This window comes from Rhyacophila brunnea, unplaced genomic scaffold (genome assembly GCF_057557595.1).
Source record: "Rhyacophila brunnea isolate RB1 unplaced genomic scaffold, BYU_Rbru_1.0 scaffold_23, whole genome shotgun sequence".
NCBI classification, from domain to species: domain Eukaryota; kingdom Metazoa; phylum Arthropoda; class Insecta; order Trichoptera; family Rhyacophilidae; genus Rhyacophila; species Rhyacophila brunnea.
This window is the reverse complement of record NW_028232893.1, coordinates 15,392,589-15,404,283: the sequence shown is the minus strand read 5'-3', so window position 1 is coordinate 15,404,283 and position 11,695 is coordinate 15,392,589. Positions and strand designations below refer to the sequence as shown.

Here is an 11,695-nt window from a genome sequence, read left to right as displayed (position 1 = left end):
AAGAAAGTATATAAGCTTGTGGGGGTCTCGATACCTGCTATCGTAACATATATTTTAACAACTTAAAGTTTAGGAAAATATGAGAAAAAGCCGTACATGACTTTTCAGGGCGTGTTTACGCACGGAAAGTGGACCAATGAGGTTGTTTTCGCCTCCTTCCATCAGACCAGGAGCAAAACCCTTGGGCCAATTACGGAACAGCGATTTATTTTTCCGCTTTCCCGGAAAATTATGAGTATCTAATTAAGTTAGAAACAAGCGTCCTACAGGTATCTACAGGTAGGACAAATTTCATAATCATCGCATTAGCATCACAATTAACGTAGATCAGATAAATATTTTCCGATCAAAATATTGGGATTACAATAATATGAAAAGAAAGGCTATCGATCTAAAATGGTGCGTATTATTATTACGTACGGAAATATTGCGACGGGATCAACTACGTGAACACACTGTGATTGTCAGAGAGAATTGAAATTTAATCCCGCATCGCCTTTTATAGTCTACTTTCCACGCCATTTTCTCTCTTTCAGGGAGAAAGTACTACTTTAATCTATACAAATATATGTATAAGGCACTATAAGGGCCAGATAAAGTTTCAGATCTAAATGATATTCCCACGAAAAGTATGAGTTTACGAGGTCCAAAGATTACCTGTTTTAGGGCATCTTTTTACAAATTGAAAACAATCTGTAAGGCTTAGCTGACAGATCTATGAAATAATTTTTACTTGTAAATTAACAAAATAATAGTGCCTCAAGACTTACATTATCAAATTTACAACTTATTATATTTATTACAACAATTAAAATAGATTAATAAACTGAAGTATGAAAGCTTAAAATATCAAGATATTATATATTTTTGGAATTCTATGAAAAAAATTGAAATTAATAAAAGAATATTATGGTTTTATTTTGGAAACTAGATTAAAAATATTAATTATTATTAATTAAATGCTCCATCAATCTGTTTCTCATACGTCTTCCCGCATTTAAGATGGGGTTCCTTCTTGCCGTCCCCTCGGAATCATCATTATCATCCATTATAGATGAATCCATTCCGTCATTATACAAATTTTCATGTAGGTGTGGCACAGGAATCTACTGGCAATGCACATATTGTGCAAGACAGTACACGTGTTTATAATTTGGGAAGCCTTTGCGGGGGAGTCCATTATTCTTAAAATCGGCTCTTGTTTATATGGTAACCCAAGTTTCATCAGATATCCAGATCTTGCGATGTTTTGGATTTTCACGACTCTTAATAAGTTTCTGTTGTTCGGTCGACCTTTTGTCTCTTCCTCGTTATTATATTACCTCGGCGATGTGATGCACTTCCATCAACATAACAGTGCGTTCGCTCCGGCTCGTCGGCACACCTATTTTTTCGCCTTCCTCCGGGGCTTATCACTTCTCCTGCCGGTTCTTGCGGATATCTAGATAGATGGTCAGCTAGATGGTTCTCAGAGCCCGGGCAATGCTCAAATTTGCCCGGGCAATGCTTAACTACAATACAAATAAGGCTATATGATTTTTTTTTTAAATTTTTTGCAATTTCCAAAAACTAAAGAAGATATCTGCTGCTACAGTGTATGTGAAACAAGTGTGAAAAATTCTAAAGCGGGCTGAAAGAATACCGAAAGCATTTTCCACAACGTTCCTCGCTCGTGATAATCTGTAGTTGTAAATATTTCTCTGATAATTCAATTCTCTTTGAGAATATGGCTTCAAGATTTTTTGTGAGGCAAAAATTAAGGCCGTTGTCAGTTTCATTATTCGAGGGGAAATTTAATTGATTTGCCTTTAACTTGGAATAAAACGGACTCCATTCCATTGCACCAGCATCAGAAATTCTTCCTTGCTTACCGATATCTATGTATAGATATTCATAATTCGCATTTACTAGTGCCATATGAATGACCCTATGAAAATTTTTATAATTATAATAGAGAGACCCTGCATCTGGTGATGGATTGATCTGTATATGTTTTCCATCCAACGCACCACCACAATTAGTGAATTGCCATCGTTTTTTGAGGTCTAAGGATATCTTCAAATCAAATCAAATCAAATTTATTTATTTTACATATAATGAACATAACAAATTATAAATTCAAAGCGTTCACGACATGACATAAAATAAGTGTTAATAATAAAAAAAAAAAAAAAAATACAGAGAAAAAGTAATAAAATAAGAAAATAAATTAAATAAGTAACAAAATAAAAGTAGATGGAAGCACACAGAGTGAACTTTGATAAACCCTATCTTAAAAACTTATAAAACAACGTCCACCTAAATTCACCCTCACGTAAGTGGAATATATCAATATCCGAAGCGATTTCATTAAGCATGGTTACTGCCCTCCCAATTGGCATTACTAATGGCAGGTTAGTTCTGCACCGTGGGAGAACAAACAACGCATGCCCTCGATTCCTAAGGTAATTATCAGAGACACACAAGCCAATACCACCAAGAATGGCAGAGTTCACATTTACGCCGCGTATAAGTCTGAAAAAATATGTAGCTAAATAAAGATCCCTTCTAAATTTTAAGCTACAGTATGTAAGCATCCCTAAGAGAAAATCAGTCGGATAGAGCCACGGATAATATCCATACAACCGAAAGTAAAGGAGTCGTAAAAATTTCTTTTGGACTCTCTCCACCATAAGGCCGTACTTCAACTGATGCGGGGCCCAAACGATAGACCCACTCTCTTCTTCTTCTTCTTCTAGAGATGTACTACTGACTGTACTGTCTGTACTAGATAACTTTTTGATGAAAAATAATCCTGCATATGTGAAGCGTCGTCAACATGTGAAAGAAGATAATTTTTTCCTCCCAACAATGTGAGTTATCGGCGATTTTCATTTTCTTGCCGGCCGTTGGTCTTTCTTGGCTGATTACTTATTCCAGCGGCTTTGGACGGGGGAATTCTTGGCAGTCTGAACAATGCCAACATTGACGTTGCCCTTCTGTGTTGCGTATCACCGTACGGCTTTGGTTGTGGCCACCACGGCCATTGGAACTTCATTGACTGTGGCCACGGTTGGCATACGTGTTGTTGCCCTCAGGTCTTTCCACTTCAATGTCTTTGTTCGCGTCCGGCTTTGGGAGGGCTGTATCCTGATTGTCTTTGCTACTAGCTCGTTTATGGTCATCTTTATTGCTACCCCTGTTGGTTAGCATTATTGCCACCGCGGTTTCCATTATTGTTACCACGGTTGTTGGAATTATTGTTGCGTTTTTGGCAATGATTGTTATTGTTACGGCTCTGGCCATTATTGTTGCAGTTCTGGCCGTTATTGTTACGGTAGACAACACTGCTTTGGTTGCTGTCGGCTTTGGGCCCTCCGCATGTGGGCGCGAGTTTTGTGCTATTTCCATTAGTTCCTCCAGGTTGGACCATGGCCTTCGATCAACCTTTGCTTGGTTCCGTCCTGTCATGATTCCATAGAAGGACTCGGCCAAGTCTTTGGACGAGACTTCTGGGCGACGGATGGATGCCAATTGTTACTTCTGAAGGGGGGAACCTGTAGGCTTTCTCTGGCACTTGCCTCCTTTGTCGCAAGTCGGCCTCTTGCTCTTCTCTTCGTTTATTGCAATGATAATAGTATTAACATTATGCATTTTTGAGGACATAATTATGTAATAATAATAATCGTAACGTACTCCGACCGTTGATGGTAAATTATTTGTCAGCATTTCCTGTCAGATTGATGAGTATATTGATTTCTTTTGTGAAGACTGACAATTTCATTATGAATTTTCTTAGCTTGCTGTTGTTCTGCGCTGCCAAAAACCCAACGACAACGGCAAAGAATTTTCAAGGGACATACGAGTGTATTAAATTTATAATATATGTACCTAATAAAAGTAGACTTACCTATTAATTTATTTTATCAGCTGTTGAATCGCAAAACCTTTTATCAAGCCACTATCCAGAGCAGCTAAACCCACGCCGGGAAGCATCTCCCATGGCGTGGATTCCCAGACTCATACAGAGTCTGGAGTAAGGCTTATGTGTTTCATCTAATCTACAAGGCACCTCCGTCCACCAGGGTGGACGCCAGCAAGCTTTTCTTTGGAAGGGAAACAGCTGCAAAAGACCATGTGCTTGGTAGGACATTAGGTTGAAAATGAAAAGAATAGTTAAGTTATATCGCTGTGACGCGGCAATATTTAATAGATGAAATTGGTCCAGCGATAAGGTATAAAAGAATATATAGAAATTACGTGGACGGAGACCCTCACACGAGCATCCCCGCCACCAGCAAATAATATTAGCCTAGACAACAAATGATGATGATGGTTACATATTTACATGATAGAGTTCTCCTCTTTGGTTCTCCCTTCATCTCGTCCATAGATAATTACAACACACGCACTTATCACTGATGGGTACGGGAATGTGGCATCGCCTAGATCCTCGTCCATGGCAGTCCGCCATTTGCACGCCAATTCGCGCTCCCGCACAACGGAAGAACGGAGAAAAAGAGCGTGCGCCCCACGCAACGATCGGAACCAGAAAGAGAAAGATGCCTGCCTTCCGCTCGGGTTCTTGCCACCGCCCCGCGTCCCCCCACCTCCTCCGGTCCGGCCGTCGATTGCTCGCAGCCAGGCATGAGTTTAGTGTTGCCAGTCGAATGTCACCAGTTAAGAAACTAATTTTATGGTTTCTTTAGGTAACGAGTTTATCACGTTACAACATTCAGATTGTAATACAGTGCGTCTTTCTATATCCCTCCTCTCATAGTTTGTCAGTTTGAGTTTTTTCAAAAAAGTTTCTTTTAAAGATATTGATTTTTGTCCATATCAGGTTTTTGGCAACTCTCTCCATAATCTGGATTAGATAAAGGAACAGAATGTATTGGTTTTCGCCAAGATATTCCTATTTTTTTTATTTTAATTTTTTTTCAACCTTTTTTATTTATTCTAAGCGATTTATGAAGGCTTTTGAGCTATTTTTATAAACTTGTTTGTGAATTGTTAATACTGTTAATACTGTTAATACAAAACCTCTACTCTGTGGAGGCCCATATGATCCTATTAGGATCGGACATGGTCGAAAAAAAAAAACTTATTTGTATTAAATGCGATTACCGCCGCTGCACATCGTCCCATGTACGATTGTCTTTGAGAGTAGTTAATTCTCTTGCCGCCTACAAATTTTGCAATCACGTTATTAAAGATTCTGAAATATTAGTAGAAAAATTATAAATTAAACAAAATTATATATTAAAGTGTGATCGGAGTTTTTCTGCTCCCCTGCGAATGAATGGCCACGCGTCACGGTGGGTGGAAGAAGGCTGCTTTGGGCTTAACTTTCTTGAAGTCGAAGTAGGCTGTGGGCATTTTCCTAATTGTGTAGAGTGGAAGTAGGCTCTAGCAGGCTGTGGTTTTTGGGACAGTCGATGGTTCGGTCAGTCCCTTTGCGGTGGTCTCCTATGGGAGACCTTCATCTGGTATCAATGTTCCTTGTGTGAGAATAATGACTGTCCAGCAGCAATAAAATTGGCTGTTCTTTCGATGGTTTAGTCATGTCAAGAAATTGTTTCAGCCATTGCGTGAAAAGATGATTTTGAATCCATCCCTTTGAGATCCCGGGGGAGCTCCATCTTTCAGTTTGGCTTTCGTGTTAACTCGTGGAAATGTGAACATTGGTGGTACATACACATGCGCTGCACTAAAACAGGTGACTAAAGTTATCAAAGCACCTTGCTGACGAAATTCCACCATCTTACTTTTTTCCTTTAAGGTTAAAAACTTTTGATAGTTAATGCTGCACAACCGTAACGTCATTATATATCCTTGTGGGATCGTTGTGAATTTTTGGCAGCACTTGCTCCAAGATATCATGAAAGGCGTTAATTTTTTCCCTGATAAAACCTTTTGCACAGCTTGTGGATGTTGCTTATGAAGTTCTAAATGACAATTGAGGATTGCGATATTTTCCCCCAACGATTGATTAGGTATGCCATTTTTGATTGCGAATTGAAATGCCACGGAGTGAATATCCGAAGCATGTAAGCCATAAAAACAATTTGACATATACAAGGTTCCACGAGCAAAGCCTCCGGTTTTGCGTTGAACGTTGAACGTTGGTTTACGTCCCAACTTTGCGTTTATCCCCTAGGCTGAAAGGTAAAACATGCGGGTGAAGCTGGACATGCCTAACAACCTCGCTATCTAACAAAGTCGCCGCTCCTTCGTCCTCTTCTATCTTAAGCGCTAATTCTCTACATGGTAAAGGTAACAAACAAGGGCCAGCATCGGTAATAACATCACAAGTTTTGTCAGATTCTACTACATTTATACAGTGGCCAGCGTCGGCAAGAATATTATAGGTTTTGTCAGAATCGACTACATTTATACAATGGTCAGCATTGGCAAATACATAGTTAAAATCGCGATGCTCATCGGCTTCGGCTGCAGTATGACTGCTTACCCCCTTTCAATCGGGTCTGATAGCAATTTCTTTTTCAAAATTCTTGGTAACCAGCTTCGGTCTTATAACTAGAAATTTAACCTTTGTGGGCGGGCACGATTTTATGTTCTTTGCCTGCAGGGGCGCAATTGAATTTACTTATATCTATATTACTTTTATTCTTACTATCTAACCTTAATTGACTAGAATATTGTCTTTCAGCGCAATAATTGGCATTGTCCTTATATTTAGTGTTCACTTGAAACGATTGTCCTTGAAAAATACGAATTGTCTAATTCTCACCTATTACAACACAATGATGATATTAATGATATAAGTAAAAAAACTTAATGTGCGCACTCGTATGCACCCTGTAGCCCAAGAGTGCGCACATACTATATGATGGGATTAATCAGTGAGTGGCAAAGATCACAAATATAATCTCCAGATCCTAAATAACCAGTGCATCTCTCGTGCCACCATTTTTGGCATATTTTGCACTGAATCCAGTCCTCCACCATTGGCTCCTTAAATATTTCTCCGCAAGCTGGGCATATCCAGATCTTTGGAGCATGCTGAGGTTTTTTTAACATTTCATTTAATGGCGCAGGCTTCTTCTTCGGCTTAGTACTTCTAATTGCTTCATCTTCTAATTTATGTTTGTATGGAGAATTGCTAAGAATCTCCGATTTCTTTGCCCTCTTCGATGTAAATCTCGGAACAGATGACTTTGGTAAAGGAGAAAGGGAGTAACGTAAGAAGTTGGTAATACCATTCTTCCCGCCTGCTTCAAAAGTTGTTTCTTTTGGAAGAAGTGATCTCTCAGTCACTGCAGTCTGTTGAAGTGAGTCCAGTAATACAATGACAGTAAAAATGGGTGGAGTAATGTGTCAAATAGATTGTACCAAATTTTTTTCTGCAATAGAGGCCTCTGTTACACAGCTAGCCAGAAGTTGGTCATCCGAGAGGAGGTTATTGTTAAATGGACAGATTCCTGTCACCCTGAACCCTTCGCTAGCATTAATCATCGTAGCTGCTCTGGTATATTCAGGTGTAAACATTGTTGCAATTTGATGAGTTGTGATCACTGTCTCTAGATGATTTCTCAACCGATTTTCACATTCAACGTCATTTTTTTTTTAGTGGGGCGAAAAAGTATTTGTCCAGTGGGTGGAGTTTGTGGCAACTGTGTGGGGGATCAAGAGTAGGAATCAGTGGTGGCTCATCCATATGCACTGCGGAACTGCAGCACCCCCAAGCAAATTGAGAAAAATGGAATATTATAATACCTATACATAAATTTATGTGTATTATACGAAAATATCAATATTATTTAAGCGTGAATTAAGCTCGCCCGCGCATTGATATTATCCAATAATTATACACCGTGGTACTGCAGTACCGTTTTCAAACGAATATGCTCGAATGGGCGCAGGAGTGATGCAGGGAGCGGGCACGCAGCTGGGAGCTTGATCGGTACTGCAGGCCCGACAGTGTATCGTCGTTTCTGCGTTCGTACGTGAGCACGCGCGCGACAGCGGAGGAAAGAAATATAGCTTTAATTATTTATTAACAATGTTAAAATTTATATCTGCAAGCTATTTAGGCAAAGTTCTTTATTTTAATTACTTATTAATATATAATAAATAATTTATACTTAATTTTGATGTTAATAGTGGAATATAATCCAAATAAACATTTTAATCAACCGCAGCACCCCCAGATATCTTATCCACGAGCCGCCACTGGTAGGAATATGTTGTTTTCACGACAAAAGTTAACAGTGGTCAATGCGCAATGGGTAGAATGACTGTCTAGAATCAGTAGGAGTGGATGTTCTTTAGTTGGCTTCACATGGTCCTGAAATGCGAAAGCGACTCTATAAACAGTTGGTTAGTTATAAAGCTGCTATCCGAAACAATGCCAATTGACGATGGTGGTGCTCCTACTAGAAGATCGGGATTCATTCGTTAGCGCTTGAATATGAAAGTGGGTGGAACAAAGTGTCCACCAGCACTCATTGCGCAGACAAAGTCACATTCTGTCCTCTTTCAGCGCTCGAAATTTTGTTTATGCACCGCTTGCCTTTAGTTGACATGACTTTGGGTGGTACGGTAGAAATTCCTGACTCATATATTTTAGATGTTATGTAGAGGAAACTGGCATTTGTCAAGTAATTATTGAAACCCATGGCTCTGGCTAAGCTGGTTGATGTTGGTTGCCTTAATGATAAGATACGATGCCTTTTCAGATATCCCCTAAGCCAGCCTTTTCCAGCCAGTTTAGTGTCCTTACGAAATTGGTGAGAAATATTGTTTTTTTCTGCAAATTCATAGGCTAAAGATCACAAGTAATTAGCTGTTCTTCAGTAAACTTTATGGAACACTTAAGACGACATTTGTCATTAAAAGGCGGCAACAATTGTTTAGCATCACGTGATTCTAATTGAGCTCTTCAGTTCCATGTTCTTTTCTGACTATCTTCAAAGATTGATAAGGTAGCCCACTATTTCTGAGGCATTTGGCTTCGTTTTTCTTCCTTGTTATCTTTATAAAATGTAAATTTAAACAAATATCCAGCATTCTATAAATACACATACATCTACATGTAGATTTAGAATCGAATGACATTAAAACATACGTTTTGGTAAAGTGGTAGCTAACGTGGTATTACTATTATTAAAAATTATCTGGCAGCGGAGATGGTGTTTGCGCACTTGACTTTTTTTTTCCACTTGAATATCTTCATCTGTAAATCACTCATCTCCTCTAGTTCAGGCAACAGGCTCAACAGAAACATTTTTCTACTGTTGCCTTGCCCACCATTTGAAGTCGTGGCTTTGGAGGCCTTTGTGTTCAAATAATTCATGAAGCTATCATCAACATCACTCAGCTGTTTTCGTTTGCGAGCAAAGGTATTTGTCCGTGGCGTTTCAGTTTGCTCGTGCAATGATTGTTGAGGAAATACTTGTTCCTCTTCGTGTACAACAGACATTTCTTCATTCGGCATCTGTGGTAAATTTCCATGGGTTGTGGCAGTCACGGTTTAGGCCTTTGTGTTCAAATAATTCATGAAACTATCGTCGACGTCACTCAGCTGTTTTCGTTTACGAGTAAAGGTATTTGTCTGTGGCGTTTCAGTTTGCTCGTGCAATGATTATTGAGGAAATACTTGTTCCTCATCTTCATGTACAACAGACATTTCTTCATTCGGCATCTGTGGTAAATTTCCAGGGGTTGTGGCGGTCACGGTTTAGGCCTTTGTGTTCAAATAATTCATGAAACTATCGTCGACGTCACTCAGCTGTTTTCGTTTACGAGTGAAGGTAATTGTCTGTGGCGTTTCAGTTTGCTCGTGCAATGATTGTTGATGAAATACTTGTTCCTCATCTTCGTGTACAACATACATTTCTTCATTCGGCATCTATGGTAAATTTCCATGGGTTGTGGCAGTCACGGTTTAGGCCTTTGTGTTCAAATAATTCATGAAACTATCGTCGACATCACTCAGCTGTTTTCGTTTGCGAGCAAAGATATTTGTCCGTGGCGTTTCAGTTTGCTCGTGCAATGATTGTTGAGGAAATACTTCCTCATCTTCGTGTACAACAGACATTTCTTCATTCGGCATCTGCGGTAAATTTCCAGGGGTTGTGGCGGTCACGGTTTTTATATACGGTAATGTAGATTGCATAGCCTGCGTTAAATAATATAGCTTTTTCTGCTTTGCCCCCGATCCACTTGCGGCAGGTTTACATTTGACGTCTTGGTTTGTAATATTGTTATGGCATGACACTTGTTTAGTTCAGTGCTACTAATTTTGGTAAGAACATATGATTTTTTCATCGAATCTACTGATATTGGTACCACTGTTTAATGGGTGACTGGCAACTGAGAGACTGGGAGATTAGCATGTCGCGTCTCCTCGGTTTCAGTTGTGGACGTTTTGAAACAGAGATTTCAGTCTTGCCGTCAGCGAGCCGCCATTGAAATATGTGAGCTAGATACTGGAGTTTCAGTCTCGTCTTTTTTGAGTATTCACATGAGCGGATGGCCTAAGGCTTGTTTACATGTGCTTAGTACTAATCATTAGTACTCGCTACTCTCATTAATACAGACACGTGTAAACAGGCCAAATAGTAACAAGCATTAGTAAAAATGCGAGTGAATTGAAATTCATCCTACTTATTAATCGTTCGTACTGTTACCATAACTCTACTTGCAATGTGTAAACCACCCAACTCATGCCCAATTAGTGTTTAGTAACATAAGAATACAAGCAGGAGTATGTGTCTTTTTATATTTTGTATTTGCTATAATGTTACTAGTACACTTTTACTTGTCAACTCATGTAAACTCTACTCAGTGTTTGAAGTAGCTTGCTTAGTGCCTTGCACGATTAGCAATTATTAATGATTGGTACTAAGCCTGTATAAATAAGCCCTTAGTTTTATATCAACAAGTTTGTCTTATATGTGATTTAATGGCAAATTTTTATTTCAAATGCTTTGTTATTTTTAATAAATTATTTCTTTTTATTTAACGAATAAGATGTAATATTTGAGAATGTAACATTCTATATATTGATTACACATAATTTGAACACTAGAAAAAATCATTTTGTAGGAAAAAAATATGACACCCGACGGGACTTGAACCTGTATCTGCTGGATTTGCGCCAGTTTGTTTTTCCAATTAAGCTACGGGCATCTGACTAAATTACGACGATTTAAACTAGTTGTTACATGAGATGCTTATCGAATTGCGTAATTTTTTAACTGTGAATAAACAATCATCATTGGTTAATTTAAAATATGAAATTATAATAAGGACATGAAAGAATATTTTGTATGTATTAATTATTATTGTGTTTAGCATATTATGAAGTGTGTTTGAGAATCTATCGTATTTTTAGGTGTAGTATTTTTTTTAATTTCATAATAGTCTTAAGAAATATCTGTACAAAATATTTTATACTGAATTTAAATAAAAATGTTGTCCACACGATTTTAATGAATTGTTTTGTTTTCTCTTACCTGCCATATTCCCTTGATATTATTTTTCTGTGTAATTTCCTGGATTTAGGTAAGGCAGACTCATAATTCACCAGGTAGGTACTTTATATTGTAGATCCAACTCAAAGTAGTCTTAAGTCAGTCGCACTCGGTCTTTGTGCCTGTCTTGCCATTGTTTGTCCGACTGGGGGTGGTCCAGGGACCATCGATTTAATCTCACGGAGTAAATTGATACAATATATACCTATATATAT

General features: G+C 38.5%; 1 protein-coding gene across 1 annotated transcript; it reads right to left on the bottom strand.

Annotated features, from left to right (window-relative positions):
- Window positions 1-3,942: 3,942 nt before the first annotated feature.
- On the bottom strand, window positions 3,943-11,469 carry LOC147069582 (uncharacterized). Its single transcript, XM_085950846.1, has 3 exons — window positions 11,463-11,469; window positions 9,896-10,233; window positions 3,943-9,475 (listed from the first exon to the last, which is right to left on the bottom strand). The coding sequence occupies exons 1-3, from the start codon at window positions 11,467-11,469 to the stop codon at window positions 9,116-9,118; spliced, it is 705 nt and encodes a 234-aa protein (XP_085806972.1). The 3' UTR covers window positions 3,943-9,115.
- Window positions 11,470-11,695: the final 226 nt, after the last annotated feature.